Source organism: Mauremys mutica, chromosome 18 (genome assembly GCF_020497125.1).
Source record: "Mauremys mutica isolate MM-2020 ecotype Southern chromosome 18, ASM2049712v1, whole genome shotgun sequence".
NCBI classification, from domain to species: Eukaryota; Metazoa; Chordata; order Testudines; family Geoemydidae; genus Mauremys; species Mauremys mutica.
Genome location: NC_059089.1, coordinates 28,204,891 through 28,225,634, shown reverse-complemented (window position 1 = coordinate 28,225,634; position 20,744 = coordinate 28,204,891). Strand labels below are relative to the sequence as shown.

Here is a 20,744-nt window from a genome sequence, read left to right as displayed (position 1 = left end):
TGAGAGCGAAGAGCTACTGATGCACTTTAACCTACTCCCACAAACAGGATGGCAAAGCTCCAGATCGGTTTTAAAAAGCAGTCCCAACATTTCAGCTTCACCAAAGCTGGGTGGTTTCCACAGCTCAGTCTGCTGAATCAAATGCTGCAGCCTCTGACAGAAATTCCTAAGGGTGCCAAGAAAATGCTCTGTGGCCCCAAGTATCGATAGGCGTTTGATAATCACAGATATTGGCTTAGCTCTGATTTAGAGCAGGAGTACCCAAGCTTTGTCCAACCAACGGGGCCATTGGCCTGTTCTTAGCAGCCTCTGCTGCCCACTGAAACGTGTCTACAATGGAGCAGCTGGGTCTGGCCTGCCCTGGAATGAGAAGAAACTGTCCATTGGGATGACAGCTCCCACAGGAGACGCTCCACCTTCATCTGGTAGACCTATATGGCAGAACTCCGGACCACACTAGCTATCCTGCTGTTAAATCTGAAGCTCCTAATTCTCCAGCTTCAGCGTATAGGGAGGGGCAGCTCTGTGACACTAACTATCATCCTTAGGCTAGGACCAACATTGCAGAAAACCTTGACCTACCTGTTACTATGTCCACAAAAACAACAAGGAGTCTGGTGGCACCTTAAAGACTAACAGATTTATTTGGGCATAAACTTTTGAGGGTAAAAAACCCCACTTCCTCAGATGCATCTGAAGAAGTGAGGTTTTTTACCTACAAAAGCTTATGCCCAAATAAATCTGTTAGTCTTTAAGGTGCCACCAGACTCGTTGTTTTGGTGGATACAGTCTAACACGCCTACTCACTGATACATCCACAAAGCTGCCCTCAGCCAAGGAGGGAGCTACAAATTGATCTACAATGAACTACAGGACAAGTTACAGACAGCTGAAAGGTCGGAAACACAAGAGATGGATGGGATGGACAAACGACTGCAGTATGGAGTGAGTTTGAACTTCAAGTGAACCTGAGCAGAATGACCAGGCTGACTGCGCTAGCTTCCGTGATATGTTCATTGGTTGATGTCAGCACCATCAATCTAGCCTCTGTGAAGCTTGGCAGTAAAGGCTGGCTTTGCTTTCCTGCAGCAGAAAATAAGAACTAAAAGCCACTTTGGAACCCTAAAGGAAAGGAGCACCTTCTGGGAGTCACCCAGGCCTACACAGCTGATGCCAAATATTACAGGCCTTAAATCTTGTGCTCAGACCTGACCCTTTTATAACCATATACGCCCATTCTTCCAACAACAGAGCTGGTCTCTAAGAGGCAGTCAGTAAAAGAGAGACTGGTCTGGAGAGTCAAAGCAGAGAACCTGAATCGGGTTCTACCCAGAATGCTATGGTGTTTTGCACTTATTTCGCCCCAGAAACATGGTACAGTGCTTTGAAACCAGAAATGGATCATTTGACAAGAAATATTTTACATATGTACAAATACAAAATACACAAACCAACAGTACAAAACCTACTATTAGTCAACATTCCATTAGACTAGAGAACTCAGGAAAGTCAAAAGCAGTGCAAAGCGGGTCCGAATAACCCAAACCCAGAGCTACAATACCAGTATTTGTTACTATGGCAATTGCATTTTAATAGGGTTAGACAATCTGTCTTTTACAATACAAAAAGTTGCACACTTTAACACTTACTTTTAAAAAATGCCATTTCGCTGCTGTAACGTAGTTTTGTCCACAGCAGACTTGAAAAGCAGCACAGAGCTCAGATGAATGCTTCTAAAGAACTTATTACAGCAACAGACTTCACCAAGACATGCATTTGACTCAGGAGTGAGCCAGGGACACCACTTGTGAGCATGCTGAGGTCAGGGTTTAATGCATCAGACACTTGCCCAGTGGAATTATCTCAGCCTTGTCCAACATGATCAGGCTTTAGCATTTCCCTCCCCGAGTGCAGCAGTGTGCAGGGACAGGGCGCACAAATCTCTTTCCTTTTAGCAGCCAGCAGGGGCAAATGTTTGAAAACTGCCAAAGTAACTGGCAGGTTCCAATGCGCACTTTATGGGCAGGTGCCATGGCAAAGCTTCCGGGTGGCTGGGAGAAGTCAGGATGGCATTGCAGAGGTCTGGCAGGCTTGCTCTCCATAGGCCAGAGAGAGCTACGCAACATTTGCCACGATCCTCTACTTCCAGGCAATGGACACGCAGCCTTTGTGCCAGGGAGAGGCGCCACTGAGATCCCTGTGCTCTTCGAGCTACTCCATTTTGCCAGTGACTTGGGAGAGAGCCCTAAGTGGAACTGAGCGAGTGACCCTGGCTACGTGAGCTGAAAGTAACAAAAACCATTAAGGTCTCAGGTGTATCCTGGCCACGAGCGAGCTGTTGGGCAGTCGACTTGGAGAGGCAGATGAAGGGTTTACCATTACTCAGGGTTAGCTTGCTAATCTAAGGGCTTGAACGGGCCCCGGACCGCTGACCCTGCACAAACCAGAGAACCTGCTGTACTGAGAGGGGCAGCTGGGGCAGTTCCCAGTCTAAGCTGGTGCATTTTGTGAGTTGTGGACTAACTGGCTATATTTTTAGCCTCATTTCCCAAAACACTCTATCCTAGCAGGGCTCACTGCTGGGAATCTCTCCAGATTCCCACAAGCCGGGGCTCATGGCTTGCAGCATTTCTCTCCAGATCAGCAGGTGCTATAAAGCAGTAAGAACGGAGGAAGCCATCTGTCAAGCTCTGACTAAGGGACTCCTGACAAGGAATTGCCCCAGCAGGGCTAAGGGGTGAGGGCGCCTGGCAGAAAGGGTTAACACAGTCCAAATCTCAGAAACAACATGTACAAAATGATGGGGGAAAGCGCAGGAAGGAAGGCAAGTCGTTAGAAAAGTGTCCCTCTGCCGAGAAGGGTTCCAGTAACACTGCTCATCAGGGCTCGCCTGCCATCAGTAGTATCTGTGCGCACGCGCCGCGTCTCCAGGGAGCCGGCCTTCCCTCGCTCCTCAGGACTGTGGCATCTGCTGACATCTAGTGGGGCTGGGGGGCAGCCGGGCAGCCGCACTTTGCTCTGTCCTGAAGCTGTAGTCATACTAGAGAGCAGAACAGAAAGAGAGAGTGACAACGCTGCAAGGGAGTGGGCTAAAGCTGCGGCACTAGCACTACGCGGAGCTCTGGGCTCAGACCCACCCTTCTCGCCATCCGGTGCAGGGTAAAATGGGACATGCCCTGCTCCCTGGTGCGGCACCCAGAGCTGTTTACACAGAGCGACACATTGTACCTGGGTGAGCACTGTGCCTCTCGGCTCCATGCACGCGCCCAAGCCCCTCTGTGTTCTGCCCAGAGCTCTCCCCAGCCTGCCCACAGCCCTGCTCCCACCAGCGCTGCCCAGTGCACTGGTCAGAGGAGGCCACTACAGGATGCAGCAAAGGGTCACACTTGCTGCCTCTTCCACTACAAACCGGCCCTTTCAGTCTGTAGCATTGCTATCTGCTGCCAGCTCAATACTCGGCACAACATTCATTGAGGGAAAGCAGGGGTGTGTCCCAAGCCCTGCTGATTCTTTCGCTTTTCCTCCAACAACTCAGTTTTGTTAAAAGTGTAAGATTATAATCCAGACCTGTGCTAGAGAATAAATGGAAAAGCAATTCTCAGTTAGTGGGAACAAATGCTCTTTAGCATTTCCAAGCACTGGTCCATAGCCAAGCTCCCAGAGTGATGCTGGTGTGGCCAGTGGAACCAGCAGGAGCACTATCAGTGGGGATGCAGGGAATTCCTTCCTCCAGGTTAAGTAGCTCCTTGTGCTGAGATAAATTGGAACATATTATCTATCACGTAAAGCAGCTGGGAGAAATATTTCTCCTCTCAGGGAGTGGGTACACAAACTTGCCCCAGTTTAATTAAACTAGTTTAGTTAGATGGTGCAATCCCGCAAGTAGACGCTTTTATTTCACCCCGAGTGGGACTTATTTCAGTTGAGCTTAAACTGGTTCCTAATTGATTTAAAATAAACAGAAATAAACTGGGTTTAAGCCAGAACAAAAGAGTGTCCATGTGGAAAATCAAACCTCATATGAAGCTAGCGCACTTCTGTGCAGGGGGCCCCTGGAGAGCTTTGCCATTGATTTCCCCCGAGAACAGGACCGACCCTGGCTGGGTGCGGCAGAACTCAGGGTACCCTGCAAAAAGCCACTTTCTAACGTCAGCTCCCGAGGCCTTTTCTGGGCAGTGATTCGCTCTGACACCCAGCGTGACTTTCAGCAGGATTCCGCCTGGCCGGCTGGCTCGTGACCAGAGCATTTGTCTCCAGAGATGCCCTGCCTGCACAAACCAAAGGACACAGCGCTTCCCTGCCAGAAATCCATCTTCCAACAGCAATAACAGCCACAGCCCAGGGCTTTTCCTGAGGATTTATGGCTGGCTGGGATCCCCCAATGAACCTCTGGCCATCAGCTCCTCCCAGGCAGCATTAATCCCCAGGAAATGCCCTGTGCCTGACCATTAGTGCTTAGAGGTTTCACTGAGAAGAGCTGTAAGTGCAGGGTAACACTGCCATCGTGTGGCAAATCGTGGCTCACACACTTCCAATACCAATCAACTGAGCACGTGCTCTTTCATCGAGACTGAAATATTTTGCTCTTCTGCGGCATCTTTCAGCCCAGGATTGCCAGATAATTGCAATTAGTTAAGTGGCATAAGAACGATCACGCCAGCTGGACACATGGGAAAAACGCAGCACACAGCGAATACGTGACGTACCCTAGTGGCAGTTAGGACTAGAACCAGGAGTCCTGACTCCCCTTCCCCTGGCCCTGGCCCTAGCTCTGGTCACTAGGGTCGGTCACACCCTCTCCTCCAAAGTAACCAAATAAGCAGATGCTGAAGAAGCCATTCCGGACCTCCTAGTCCAGAGCAAACGCCCCCTTTGCCCCGGGCACCTAGTTACACAGCTCAAGCAGTCCCTCTACTGCGGCCAAGGAGGAAATACGGAATCATTGAAACTGACCCGTCACTATCACTGCTCAGTAAATAACCTCGGCCCTGACTAGCACGCGTGACTGCCACAGGCGAAGCACACAGCTAGGTCCCCAGCACAGCCGCGAAAGCCATTCGCCACGGCCAGTAACAGCCTGGGAGCAGAGCCGAGGGCACTGACATGGGCGATTGGGGTCTGACAATTAAAGCAGGTTTTCCCCACTCATTAAAGCCTTCTCCCTGCTGTGACACTGGTGGGTGAGCTCAGCTGAGAAAGCCCCCCAGCCCCTTCCCTGCCCCAGGAAGCGCAGGGATAATGGTCACTGAAACCACCAAACTGCAGCTCGATTCCTCACACCTGGCTCTGGGCTACGTTTCCGGGTGGATCGTGCCTTTCACGCCCCCAGCTCACGACAGCAGGGAGCCTGCATGAACGGCGGCTCCCCGTTCCCTGAGACAGCCCCTCTGAACGACTCTGGGACGGCTGCCCCGGCGGCACCCCCCCATGGTCTATGGGCTGCTGGCCTCGCCGGCCCTCCCTCTGGCAAACGCAGATGTGGAACCAATGTGGGACATGCTGCTGAGGTGATGGGGCCTGGAACACATGATGGGCACAGCTCCTCAGGCGAATGAACCAGCCTCGTGACAGGCAGGATGCGCAGCTGAGGGCAGGAGACTCACAGCATGGTCCAACAGAGGAGCTAACCTTGGGAAAGGCCCTAAACCTTCATCCCACAAACCCCACTTCTCCCAGGCGTCTGGCTGCCAGCAGCACTCAGCCAGTGACCCACGGCGCGTGGGGCGAGCCGAACGATTTAGGCTCTTTGGTCGCACACTGTCAGCCAGTTTATGCTCACATGGGAATTTCCCCTCAGCCCAGGTATTTGCCAGGCACTGTCTGAAGCTAGTTCTTAGTCTGTATCTCGCGTGTGCGCGGCTCCTCCCTATGACATGACAGTGTCTCTTACTATGTGTCTGTACAGCCCCGAGCACAGCTTGGCCCTGGCCATGCCGGTCCTATCATGAGAAAACCCAACCAGGCAGTGTAGGGCTGTTTCCACAGGCACTCGAGCCAATCGACTCCTTCACTGGGATATCTGGAGGAAGCCAGCACTGATATGAAGCAAATTGAAATGTGTGTGGAAGCAGCTGTGCCTGGAAGCTGTGTGGAGATAGCTGCCCAGTTCTAACTACGGCCCTGCATCTACGTCGCTGTGGTGTCTGTGCAGTGGAGCCACTCACATTTACACACCCAATGGGTCATTTGTGAACATGAAGGCAGCAGGACGGCTCCATTTGGAAAAGCACCTACGCACAGGTTTCGCTCTCGACTGTGCTCGCCGGTTCTTCCTGACTGGGCTCTGTGGTTTGTTTATTCCACGGGCTCAGAGCTCAGCCATGCTGCTTATTGCAGTGTTGGTGGGGGTGTTCCCGGGTTCGTACAACTGGGCATGCCCAGCGCTGGGGGACTGGCCCAGCTCTACTGAACCCTCTGCATCAATCCCACGGGATGGCTCCACGCCCCTTCCTCTTGACCCTGACTCACGGGTCATAAAGGCAGATCTGCAGCCTGCTCCTCTCGGCAGAGACCCCATTGATGAGGAGTGCTCAGAACTGGGGCAACAGGCCACAAGTACCCCCCTCTCCAAGCTGCTGGGTGGGAGACCCCTCCTGGAGACCCTGGGGGGCTGCTAAGGGGGTGAAGGGGCAGGGAGGATCCATAGGTACCCAGACTCATTTCTAGCTGTACTTGTTGGAGTGGTGGATGTTCCTAGCATGGGGCAAGGGATGGAACAGGTGGGGCTATGGCTCCTTCCATCCAGAGCTACCAGCAGATGCACAGGGCCTGGTGCTAAAAGGACACTAGTCATGGCCCAAAAGGCAAGGGATACTTAAATCTCCTCCCCTGCTTGTCCGTGGCCTGCCCAATCTATGCACCAGTATGGGCCTGTGCTGCTGGAGAGGGGAGTCGTTAACATCCCCTTGGCAACGATGCCATCACCGGACCTGCCAATGAGCTAGCAGCTGGGCCAGCTCCAGCCAAGGACCAACATGGGCGGAGAATGCCTATGCGCAGGAGCGCTGAAGCTCCTCGCTGGGCTCTAGGGTTAGGCCAAGCCCAGGGGCCCAGCGGGTTGGAGCCTGGGATGTATGGGCCCATACGCTGGGGAGTGAGTTCTGTTAACACCTGAGAGCACGCAGCACGCAGCATGCAGCACAGAGCTCGGGAGCACCCTGCGGCTCCACTGGCCTAGGACCGGTGCTGGAGGGGTCTGAGTGCAAACAGCCATCCCCATGCTAAACCCACCTCTGAAGGCAGAACAGAATCATAGCACTGGGAGGGACCTCGAGAGGTCGTCTAGTCCAGTCCTCTGCACTCATGGCCGGACTAAGTATTATCTAGACCATCTCTGACAGGTGTTTGTCTAACCTGTGCTTAAAAATCTCCAATGCCAGAGATTCCACAACCTCCCTAGGCAATTTATTCCTGTGCATAACCACCCTGAGAGTTAGGAAGTTTTCCTAATGTCCAGCCTAAACCTCCCTTTCTGCAATTCAAGCCCATTGCTTCTTTTCCGATCCTCAGAGGTTAAGAAAAACAATTTTTCTCCCTCCTTGTAACAACCTTTTGTGAACTTAAAAACTGTTATGTCCCCTCTCAGTCTACTCTTCTCCAGACTAAACAAACCCAATTTTTTCACTCTTTCCTCATAGGTCATGTTTTCTAGACCTTTAGTCATTTTTGTTGCTCTTTTCTGGATTTTCTCCAATTTGTCCACATCTTTCCTGAAATACACAATACTCCAGTTGAGGCCTAATCAGTGCGGAGTAGAGTGGCAGAATTACTTCTCGTGTCTTGCTTACGGCACTCCTGCTGATAGATCCCAGAATGATGTTACCTTTTTTTGCAACCGTGTTACAATGTTGACTCATATTTAGCTTGTGGTCCACTAAGGGTCCCCATACCCTTTCCGCAGTGCTCCTTCCTAGGCAGTCATTTCCCATTTTGTACGTGTGCAACTGATTGTTCCTTCCTAGGTGGAGTACTTTGCATTTGTCCTTACTGAATTTCATCCTATTTACTTCAGACCATTTCTCCAGTTTGTCCAGATCATTTTGAATTTTAATCCTATCCTCCAAATCTCTTGCAACCCCTCCCAGCTTGGTATCATCCACAAACTTTATAAGTGTACTCTCTATGCCATTATCTAAATCATTGACGATGATACTGAACAGAACCGGACCCAGAACTGATCCCTGCGGGACCCCACTCGTTATGCCCTTCCAGTATGACTGTGAACCACTAATAACTACTCTCTGGGAATGGTTTTCCAACCAGTTATGCACCCACCTAATTGTGGCTCCAGCTAGGTTGCATTCCCCTAGTTTGTTTATGAGACGGTCATGTGGGACAGTATCAGAAACCTACTAAAGTCAAGATATACCACATCTACCGCTTCCCCCCTATCCACGAGGCTTGTTACCCTGTGAAAGAAAGCTCTCAGGTTGGTTTGACAAATCCATGCTGACTGTTACTTATCACCTTATTATCTTCTAGGTGTTTGCAAATTGATTGCTTAAGACTGGTCTGTAATTCCCCGCATTGTCCTTATTCCCCTTTTTACAGATGGGCACTATATTAGCCATTTTCCAGCCCTCTGGAATCTCTCCCATGACTTTTCATGGAAGGCAGACCTGGCCCCACATTTCCTCAGCCTCCCCAAACAGGGCCGGGGCAGATTTACTAATCTGTGTGCTTGCCAGGGGAGAGGCTGGATTTGCACTGAGACATTGTTAACAGGCCAGTGTTATTCTGTACTCTAGAAACCCAATGTCTGGGCCCTGGCCACTTCTCCTGACATGCCACATGCCCTGGCTGAGTGTCTGAGAGGCCGGTTAAGGGAGAACTCTGCTGATAACATCACGCTGCTTACCTCTGACAAAGGCGCTTCTATCAGGGGATCTCGTAGCACTGAACATATGAGGGCAGTGTCATTATCCCCATTTTACAGACAGGAAACTGGGCACAGAAAGGGGACGTGACTGGCCCAGGCCAGGAACAAAGCCAGGACTAGAACCCAGGTCCCTGGACTCCCAGTCCAGTGCTCTGCCCACTAGATCACCCTGTTTCCCTGACACCTAAGGCCACACAGATGAAAACACATTTTTGCCACTATGACATCTAGAGTCTGATTCTGTACAGTGAGCTATTTTCATCTGGACTGTACGTTCTTCTAGGCAGGGGCTCTTCTTCTGGGTAGCACCTGGTGTCCTTTAGATAAAGAAATAACAATCATGTAGGCTTCAGGTAGGGATGGTCTCTTTCCTACGCTTGTATCGTATCCAGCACAATGGAGCTCCAGTTCCAACAGGAATTTTTGGGTGCCACCATATTATAAATATTTACTACTGATCAGAGAAGTGGCAAGCCAAGTTATTTTCTAGCCGCAATAAAATGTTACATCACTAGATGGTGCTACAAGACCACAAATTTCTTTGTGACAAAACCTGCTATTCTTTAAAGTTAACCTTTACAAAAGGCAGTTGAAAAAAAGAAAAGTGAATACATGTGATACAGGGCTAAGGAAATTTGCTGCCTAGGCAACTGAGAAATGGGTATTTAGATGCCAAAAACATAAGGAACTCCTGCCTTATTCACCTTATAAAGAAAATGATCTATGGCACACAGCTCCCATGTTCAAATGGAATCTGTACAAGGGAGGATGTGTCAAGAAGTCGTCTTCTCCACGAAAGCTTTTTAATTGGCAAACATGTCTTCATTAATTTTACCTCAATGTCGTGATGTCACAGCCAGCACTATCAGCCCCAAGCTAAATAAGCAATAAGCCTCATTTTTCAACACACAAACACATAAAGATGTCAGCTCAAACTGTTTACTAATTAACACTTAAAAAGACACAAATTAGATATGCGTGGCTAAGAGCAATTATAATCAAGACGAATTTCTCTAGTCATTTGGGAACAGAAAAAAATGTCTAATTGCTGGAACCAATGTTTTAAAAACTGAAATCATGCCAGTTAGCAAATATGTTCATTTAAAGAACATTTCATGTGACTACACTCTGGAGAATTGACTACAAACAGGAGAACAAGGAAAAATATTTCTGTATAAAATTAAGATTTTAAACTCTTGTAGATTTACAACTTCTTCATTAAAATGTTTGCAAAGAGCAGCCTATGAAAACCTGTAGCAATTAAGTGGTTAAATGAACTGCCTTCCTTGTCAATTTGAAGAGAATGATTAATATTAGATGTTCACTTTGCTAATTAGACTCTCACTAGACTTTTAGCTAAACGCCAAGTTAAAACTGAGTGGTGCATTCTGTCGAAAGCTTGCGCTGAAAAGAGCTGGGAGGCCAATGGTCATGCTTTATTGTTAACTATGTTACAGCATGGAGGTTTAAGGCAATATTGAGCTGTCTGATAAATTGCTCTCGACAGTCTGTGGAGTTCTGGGCATGAATGGGGCTGAGGGCCCTCTTCACTGGCCGTATGTGTCACTCTCACCTGATAGTTTAACTTGTTGAGACCATCACCTTCTGGGGATTCGTTACCAATGCATTATGACACAGGTCTCGCTATGCAGGGGCACATGCAGTGCATGACAAACAAGCACAAAATCCCTTCCTGGAGCTGAAGGCGGGAACAGCAGAATCTTTTCTGGATGTATAAATGTCCCCCCTCCCTCCCAAGAAGTGAACTGTGCTCTAGTGACCAGGACACTCTCCTGGATGTCAGGAGATTTGGATCCACTCCTGGCTTTGCCACTGACCTGCTGGCTGACCTTGGACAAGTTGCTTCTCCTCTCTTTGCCAAGCGACCCTTCCACCTTTTGGTTTGTCTTCTCTATTTAGAGTGTAAACTCCTTCTGGCAGGGACTGTCTCCACAATGCCCAGCACAACAGCACCCTCATCCAGATGGGAGTCTCTAGGTGCTCCCGCAACTACAACATTTCCCCCAAAGAGCTGAAAGTTTGATTTGTTCATGTAAAGGAGAAGGCTGTTATCACAGCCTGGAGAATGGCTGGTACAGTTGGCATATTCCACTATATAAAATGAATAATCATTCCTGGAATTCTTTGGGAATATTTCTGTGCGGCATGCAGCTCCAGGGAAAATGCTCTTACTGCGGTTGGAAATCCAGCAGGTTTGCTGTAATGGAGCTATTGCTTGCAAGGGAAATAAAGCTACACAGAAATTCACAATATTTATATGCACATCTCTCTGTATGCAGACAAGATGCTTCATCAAGGAATATGGGCTGCATAATTAAACTTTTCATTACTCTGAAACACATGCGGCCTGTGATGGGAGAAGGGGGTGTTGGGATGGATGGCTCCCTTTCATTGCAGCACAAAATGAGAGTGACACTCACGTTCCCTCACATAACCTGGCCGGGGGGTGGTACGCTGAAAAGGCTTTGTAATCTGTGACTCTTTGGAACAGTGCTTCCATGTCTGGAGGGCTCTCCCCCATCCAAGATCTTGCACATGGTGCTGGGCTTCAAACCTTGATGCTGAAATCTAACATCTTCTTAATCTCTCATGCTAGCAGGATGGACAAAACCTACCAACTAAAACACTGTTGCTGCTGATCTTAGCAACAGATGCTAACAGTTCAGGCTCACGTCGGGTGGGGCAGCAGCACCTGGCACTAGTCAGGCTTTGCATGGACCAAGCTGTTCTGCTTTTCACCCAGAGTAAAGTTCATCCCTGTGCACCAGGAATATCTCATGTATGCCCTCAAACAGGGAAACTACTCTATACCCTCACTCTGCCATTTCTCAGTAAGAAAAGGAAAATAAAAGTATTAACCTATTATCTTATATGCTATCTGCATGCAAGTGCCCCGGAGGAGCAGGTGACTGAGATGGTACAGAACAGCAAGGCTCTAGGATTTGAGCTGGCTTGTCACTGATACACATTTCCATGGGGGAGATGACGCATGGGATACTCTGAGATATTCCACAACCAGATCGCCTGGCTCTAAACCCTGCTATGTGTCAGGGCAAGGAATTATTCACAATCTGGATACACCTTAAACCTGAATACATTGTTCCTGAAGATTTGCTAGCTTATAAATAGAGTCTTCCTTATTATGGAAATAAACATGAGAATTCCTAACTTCCCATAAAAATACTTGAGTAATAAACCACTGCGTTTTGTTGTAAAGTAACCTATAATCTGCATGTGACACTCCTTCCATTTTTATGACATACTACAAATCAAAGATAAAAGGAGTAGTCAACTGTTTTTCTGCGTTGGCTATGACAGGTTCAGAAATTTTGCTGTGCCACATTGATTCACTTTGCCTTCATTCCAGCCATCCTTCAGTACAGGAACCTGTTAGCTGATAACATAAAAAGGGAATCCCAAAGGAACATGGTTCCACCAGCTCCATCTTTAAGACAAATATTCCTCTCAAAGGGAAGCTGCCTCTGACTGACTGCTTACCATCCTGCGGTACAGCGTATGCACACACTAAAACACTGCCTTAGGAAAACAGCAATTACACAAAGCTAGAGGTGGACAATACTCAGGTTTGATCCTCTCTCTCTTTTGGAAGGTTCACATTCTCTAAAATCTCAGCCTATTTGCTCCTGGTGACAAGTTATGTTCACCATCAAACTGAAAAATTATGAAGCAGTTTACCTGGCACTGCTTAATTGAGTTCAATTGCTTCCTGAAATGGAAGAGGCAACCTCACACAAACAGTGCCCTGTTTGGGAAAACACGTAGTTTGTTAATAAGCGAGAAAGAAAGGTTAAACAAGAGAGACATCTGGAATTAAATGGAGGGTGCAGATTTTGCTGTTAGATTCAATGCTTAAAGCTTCTTCTGGTGCAAATCAAAAAAGGCATTTGTAATTTTGAGCTTACTGTTTGGCTTAACTTAATGTTGACTTTATCCACCAGCAGTGACCTGGCAAAGCAAGCTAAACTCTTTCCATAAGGGAGGAAACCTTACAGCTATGTGAGCACAGATTTGGCTGTGCCTGTGCTCAGAGTCCCACAGGGCCACTTACCTCCTTTTCGATTTCTGCCAGGGATTTGATTGTGATGCCCAAGAGATCAACTTGCTGCATCTAAAAAAACCCCCAAAGACCCCAGAAACATGCTATTTAGTTTTTAGAATAATTCAGCAGATACATTCTCTGTCACTGGAGAGTCAGAGGCCCCAGCTATAAAAATCGATGTAACCCTTTTCCCCAATACACCACACCGACACAGAGGCAGGTGGACCATGGGCAGTGATTGCAATGCTTGCTTATAACTAACCAGGATTATTTACCATTCTTGACAGGGTAATTTAAAACTGGTAAATCCTTCGCTGTCTTCCTGACATAGAACAACTGCTATTGTACCACAGTGTGTAACACACCCTGGATTTTAGATGGCAGTGGGGCCATAAGCAGGAGAGGCATTAGCTGTGGAAAAGCCTGACCACACTGATCATCTGGTGGCAATGGTGTCACAGGAATTTAAGGAAGGATTAGCCTGGTCTAATGGCTCTCTGCATCTCTCTTAACTGCAGGGGGATTCCAGTTCTCTGGGAACGTGAGTGGAAGGGATGAACAACGCACAAACGATCCTTTTCAGACAGCAATGGCTGCAAAACCATCACATTTTATCTGGAGTTTCTATAATCGCGAAACAAAAAAGATGTAACAGCAGACACAGGACGTGAAGAACAAGACACAGAAGGCAGTTCCGTGTTTTCAGTAATAGTTTCTTGTACACCAATTTTTCAAGAGACATTGCTTGAGATAGTGGCTGGATTAGGGGAATGGTAATGGGATGTGGAGCTTTTCCGCTCTAGATTACAGTCTTAAATAAGTACCAGGTGAGCAGTACTCCAAAGTCTTTAAAAGGCACTTATTTGGGACTCTCTATGGAATCCATTCCTATGGACAGGTGTTCACAAAACACACCACCACATCAGGAACTAACCAGCACCCCCTGCTGCCCATCGCAGCAGATACATCCTGAACTGAACAGGACACGAGTCCTCTCCCTTCAGAAACAGACACAGATCTGAGTTCAGAAACCTCAGTGCAGGGTAGCGTGAGAAGCTTACACTGTCACCACCTGTGCCGAATCAGCAGGGCTGTCAATGCAGACCCTAAATTCATCACCAGCACTATGTCCACTTCAAAATTCAGTTGGCAGTATTCTGTACATGGAAACACAATCTCGCTTTGCTGCTGCACTTGATACACTTTGGCATATATAATCTCTCAAACCAGAGGGAAACATGAATACTAAAAACATTTTTCTAGCCACGTTTCTATTGCCTGGACCCCAGCGGAGGTCCAGCTGTTGTATCATTAGGACATAACAACCTCTTTAAACTTTCTAGACTGGAATTGGTAAACAGGACAGCACAGCCTCTCTCCACAGAAACTGGAATCCTGCCAGCATAGCCATGGCAACCAAGCTACCTTGGGTCAGCTAAAGTTACTTGCACTCCACGTGCAAAATCACAAGCATTTTTCAAGATTAAGCAGCTCCCAGAAAGATGTAAGTGATGCGTATTGTGTTTCATTAGAATGGAGGCACCGCCCAGGACTCTCAGCTGTAAGTGCAGTCCCAGAGCAACATTTTGATGACACCGCGACCAGCACATCAGGTACTGGGAAAGCCGGGCTGCCAGTTCTAACGAAGATGCAGACTGGGAACGATTTTACTTTGGCTCAGCAGCAACAGGCCAGACCCCCAATGGAATGTCCAGGGCTCCCACCAAAGAACTGAAAACCCCTAATTTTTAAACACAAATTACAGTACTGTGCTGGTTCGATCCAGTATTCATGGGCGATGGCAGCCCTGCCATCTTTGCTACTGGGGAGGGCTTGAAGGTGCCTTACCAGCCTTATACCACACTTGTGCAAGGTCTCACCGCAGCTTGGCACCGCTCTCTGTGGAGTTATGAAGAGCAGGGATGAAAAGAACCCTGCAATATCTCTAACTCTCAGTGAGTGTCTGCAGTAGTCACAGTGTCATTAGCATTGTACTCACCTTCTGGGATCTGAAAGAACAGGGCCACCCCTATGCAGGGAAGGGATAACAGATTTAACTTAGACTTGGAAAACCAGGTATTTGCTTCTTTTTTTTTTTTTTAAACATATACAGACAGTCTCAATGCAGCCAGGAATTTACTCATGATCACCTCAATCTTGACAGTGATCAAGGGTTCAGCTAATAGAGGAATTTACTTTTAGAAATGATCTGGTGAAACAATCTAAACAGCCAGCCACACGTCAAACAAAAGTGTTCTCAGGTGCATCTACAGTCACTATGGTGAAATTCACCCTCGTACAGGCGGCCAGCACCAGGACTATGCACCAATTATGTTCCACAAGCTTAACTGGTGCTTATGCCTTGTGAGTGCCCTCCACATGAGGGTGAGCTTTACCCTAGAGAATGATGACAGTAACTTACCCCTTCAGGAGCGCAGGCAAACTTATCTGAGATCATAAAAGGCACTCCATCCATGGCTGAAAAATACAGATGAACAGAGAGTTGAAATCTTACATCGATATTCTGATGTCCAATAACTTACTGCGTTTCCAGAAACATACCATGTATGAATCGCATCGACATTTGGCAATAACATACCAGGGTAAAAAATCAATCAGGGCAGACCAGTCTGTTGACTCTCCCAATTGTCCTGCCAGTTCAAAGCACAGGGGGGCAGTGAGGTATATCCATGATAACATCCAGTCTCATTCTGGCCATTGGCACAATTTCATACACTGTGTTCTATGAATTTGCTCCCATCTTGGTTGGACTCTCAAGAGGGGCAGCGTCTGGAGCCCAAAACAAATGCAGATGGCTTAAAAGGACAGACTTCCACTTGCCACCTACTGTGTAGTAACAGTTTGCATATAAACTGCTACATAAAAAAAGAGCCCTCGGGATGTAGCACTTTTTCTTAGTGAGAGAAAAATCAAATGTTTGGTTCAGAGGACAAGATGGGTTCTGTCCCCTAGAACACAAGGCGATAAGCATCCCACAGGCAGACTTACAGGGGGAGGTTTGGAAAAGAGACTTAGAAACTTGTTTGCAATCCTTTAAAAAACATTCTGACACTAGAGATGAAATGGAGCCTCCCAGACCATCAGGAGAAATGACCTTCCCTTGCCAGTCCACTACTGATGAAAACACTAGACAGGAAAAAACCAAATGCAAATATAATGCACTAAACACAGTCCACTGGAAGTGGATGCCAATGAAATCAGAGTATCCGAGACACCTCCGGTAGCAGCCTTGAGTCACACTGCCCTGGCACTCTTGGTTTGCAGCACGACCTTAGGAACAGGGAGTGGGTTTTGCATATGCTTTGGGTCGTCTCCTCTTTTAAACCACGATAAGGATCTGTGTTGTACTGTCACTTCCTTTGCAACCCTCAAAGAAAGCTCTGAAAGGCACTGTAGCCCAGGTGAGCTAGTTTATTTCTGGAACCTGCATCTCTCAGCAATTCCCATAAAATTCTGAAAAAGGCACGTGTCCAAACCAGCACACTGAGCCTCGAATAGGCTTTACAATTTATCCACACCGGTTATTTGCTTCGATCCTTTTAGCATCTTTCCATTTCAACTCTGAGAAAAAGACGACGTGACCATGTCCCCAAAACAAGTTTAATGCTTGCAGTGGCCTCTATCTTAACCCCAAACAGGTTTTCTTCCGGAAAGCATCGGACCCAAGGCAGTGTTTCTTGGGCTCTGATTTGAAATGGCCAGGATTCTTGCAACTCTTTGGTTTGTGTGCCTAACGTCAGCCAACATGGACGTTGGCTGTAGGAAGATTTTCATACATTTAACATTTGACATGCACTTTATATAAGTTTTCTTTGACAAACCAACTCAGATGGAGGCAAGGCGCTGTGTGGCAGCAACACACAGCCACAGTGTTACAACAAACAAAATATACAGATGAGAAACAGTGCCACAGAGCCAAGCAAGTTCTCAAACCTGGGAGACTAGCAGCACTTCTTACCCTGGCAGAGAGATGCTTTGGTCAGCCAGACAATGGATTTTGTTAAAGAAATTAAAGAAATAACCCAACACTCGTCTGTTTGTTCCTCTAACACAGCAAAATAGCCTCAGAAATGCATCACTAGGCTCCCTCAGTCTTTGAGACTGTAGTTAAAAAAACGCTGATACACAGTACAGAGAAACCCAGCAGATGAAAGTAAGGATGTGCCAAAGGCTCAGTAGCGCAATTAGCATTCTCCTAAACAAACGAGCTTCAACAGAGCTGTAATTAAGCAGGCCTGTAATTAAGTATATGCCCTTTATCATAACGATCATGCTTAAAAATGGCATGATGCATGGAAGTATGTTATTAATGCTGTAATCCCAAAGTGAAAGCAGCATACATAGGAATCAGCGTGTCAGGCCCGTCACTAGGCTGTTTGTAAAATACATTAAAGGGAAAAATCAGAAAACAATGAGCTCATTCAGCTGTTCTTTGTATAGGCAAGCCCTAGAAGTCGAGGATTTGAAATACTTACGGATTCAGGAGAGTTTGAACAAACAATGCACTAAGCTGTCATTGTCTGTCCCTCCACCAGACCGGTACTGGGGGCAAGGAAGGGGGAGAAAGTGAAGTGTTTTTTTCCTACCAGCCCCGTGCCTGTGTTTGATACAAGGGTCAGCTGTTTGGAGAGTGTGGGGCCAGTCTGCAGAATGCACATTGTGTGGAACAGAACTGGAGCCCAGCTGGAAGCAGGCTGCTCTCCAACCAATCTCCTAACAAAACAAAGGGGTTTCAGCTGGAATCTTTATCCTGACTTCACACCTGAACTATTCTGTTCCCTGACAAAGTAAATGTGCCCCTGGGTGTCACCACTGATCTGAAGAGTCCTGCACCTCGCCCCCACCTGTTGATTTCTGGAGATTTAACATCAATACACAAAGCGCAGGTGGGACCACAACTGTTCCAACATGAGACACCATGCGAGAGAGATTTAAAATGCTGGGTTTTTTATAAGTACTTTTTCCAAGCCCAGTTTTGTGAGCGTTTCTAGCAATTTTGGGGGCAAAAGCCCAAATTTCCTTGCAGGGATCTGAATCCAGATGGCTAACAGCATGTTTGATATTGGGATATTTGATCCCACCACAATATTGAGTTATGTTCAATTAATGCTCATATTTACATTTTGTGGGCAAGGATTTCCCCCAGCACACTCTGGGCAATACTACAGCCTAAATAATCATTAACAACAAAGCACAAGAGACTGCAGGGAGATGAGGAAGCCGCTGGGATGTGGGTGTGGGGCAGAATGGAGTCACTGAATGCAAGAGTCACCCCCACCTCCCTTTTCCCCAGCACAGCGCCCCCTAGTAACCCTCAGCTAGCCCAGCACACCAGCCAGTCTCCTAGAACTTGACAGCTGGGGTTGGTGGCTTCAGTCTTGTATCCATTGAACAGGCAATCAAGGCGTGGCACACTATCACCTTGGGACCCACTGCCATGTAGGGCCAGACTCTACCCCCATCACCCCGCGAGTAGCTACACGGACGTTAGTGGCGCTGCTTTGCACAATTAGATGTTAGTGCAAGTGTGGGTGGCAGAATCCAGCCCTCAAGTGTATTTTTTTCAAATCACCATTAGCACTGAAATGAAGTTTCTGGTAATTCACAAGGGAGGGTGAGGGTTTAATCACTTATCAGAGGGGTAGCCGTGTTAGTCTGGATCTGTAAAAGCAGCAAAGAGTCTTGTGGCACCTTATAGACTAACAGACGTATTGGAGCATGAGCTTTCGTGGGTGAATACCCACTTCGTTGGATGCATGTAGTGGAAATGCATGCATGTATCTGATGAAGTGGGTATTCACCCACGAAAGCTCATGCTCCAGTACGTCTGTTAGTCTATAAGGTGCCACAGGACTCTTTGCTGGTTTAATCAATGCGGATGTGAATTCCATATGAGGACGTCTTTGCTACACGATGAGTGAGCAGAACAAAGACAAGGAAACAATGACCAGAGCTGCAGCTACTATCTGCTTGGGAGGTGCTGCGTGTTGGTACTTGTCTATGGGTGCGATTCACTCAAAGGGCAGCGGGAGACGATGCTGAACTGCGATTTACTAGCAGCCAGTTAATTTCATAATGAAGTTAAATGAAATTGGAAGGCAGCTTTTAATTCTATGCCCCTGCTCCAACATTGCGCTGAAAATAATCATAATCCACAACCTTTGATTCTCTTTTCCTGGTGCTTTTCTAGAGCACGTGGCAGTCTGTGAGGGAACAGTGCCGAGCTAAGGGTCTGTATTCCAATGGCCACTTCCAAAAGTTGTTAGCAACTCCCAGGCCAAGCCCTGCAATGTTTGAGCTTTCGTTCTGCCAGAGGTTCAAATGTTCCTTATAGACCAACTGCGCTGCAATCGACTGTACCCAGCAACACCGTGAACAGAGAAAACAGAGGGATGCTGGAGGATGGGCAAGGCAATTCTTTTTCCAAAGCTAAAAGCTAGTGTTTCACCATAAAAAGGGGACCCCAGGCTGGATGGTGTAAGCATTACTCACAATGGCAGGGATACAGTTTAAAAACAAAGGAAACACCATGACCCTGCACATTGGTTAACGGCATTTAAATCACTCTAACAGGCAAAGCTTTTCAGAGACCTTGTTGCTCCTACATATTTTTCAGGGCTGCATTAAGCTGGGAATGGAACAGCTAAAAAGTCAAGTAATTAGAAAAATGAAGGTTCCCACAGCAACATAATCCCAGCCCCATTGCACACAGGATGTACAGCAGTTTTGCATATTGCTTCTTCCGTTAAAAGTTTGCTTAATATACAGTACATGCGCACGAGTGAAATTCTCCTCTAGGGCAAAAGACGGGGCTTCTGTGAGGCATAGGCCTTGGGTGAGTCTGAATCTCCCTCAAGGTATCCAAGTTAACAGTTGTCATGGGAACTTGACCTTTGGAATTTGAGTCCTGTTTTGTGTTGCACTGGTGCAGGTTTTAAAAATGTGCACAGGCAGCATTGCTACGGATGATCCTTCTTATTAGTAAAGTTCTTCAAAATTCTTGTTAAAAATTAATATTTTCCTTTGCTATATTTGTAGTCTTAGAGGGCACTGTCCATTCTGACAGGATTGACCCACGTCTTACATTCCTTCTTGGCTGGCTATTGTCAATGTTCCCTTAAAAGAATGTCAGATATCAGCTCCGGAGAGCCAGTTACCAGCCAGCCATCTACTGAAGGGTTCATTTTAACTCAAACAATAGAAGGGAAGATCTAAGAAATTATAAGTGAATTTGATAATTCTCAAAACCTTAAGAATGAATTAGCATCTAGGACTCTTGGATAATCAGAATACTTCCCATACAAGACAGACCTAAAATAGAGCTTATTCTTGTGCATTTCTACTTCTGCTTTCTTCACCCCCAAGACTAACAAGGAAAATCATCATCCCCTTGGAGATGGCATTGTACAAAGAAAGTATGGCTCCCTACAGCAGCCATTCTGGGGCAAATAAATACCAAGTAGACACAGAATCACAGGGTTGGAAGGGACCTCAGGAGGTCATCCAGTCCAACCCCCTGCTCAAAGCAGGACCAATCCCCAATTAAATCATCCCATCCAGGGCTTTGTAAACCTCTAAGGATGGAGATTCCACTACCTCCCTAGGTAACCAATTCCAGTGCTTCATCACCCTCCTAGTGAAATAGTGTTTCCTAATATCCACCCTAGATCTCTCCCACTGCAACTTGAGACCATTATTCCTTGTTCTGTCATCTGCCACCACTGAGAACAGCCGAGCTCCGTCCTCTTTGGAATCCCCCTTCAG

At 47.2% G+C, this 20,744-nt stretch overlaps 1 protein-coding gene across 4 annotated transcripts in view; it reads right to left on the bottom strand.

The window, feature by feature from the left end:
• Window positions 1-735: 735 nt before the first annotated feature.
• MVB12B (multivesicular body subunit 12B) overlaps window positions 736-20,744 on the bottom strand; it is a 98,067-nt gene continuing 78,058 nt past the window's right edge. For all 4 annotated transcript variants that reach the window (XM_044992792.1, XM_044992794.1, XM_044992790.1 and 1 more), the window contains exons 8-10: window positions 15,382-15,437; window positions 12,969-13,028; window positions 736-3,040 (exon numbers count right to left, since the gene is read on the bottom strand). In XM_044992792.1, the coding sequence (XP_044848727.1) occupies window positions 2,954-3,040; window positions 12,969-13,028; window positions 15,382-15,437 (203 nt within the window). In that variant the 3' untranslated portion in view covers window positions 736-2,953. The remainder of the gene's footprint in view (window positions 3,041-12,968; window positions 13,029-15,381; window positions 15,438-20,744) is intronic.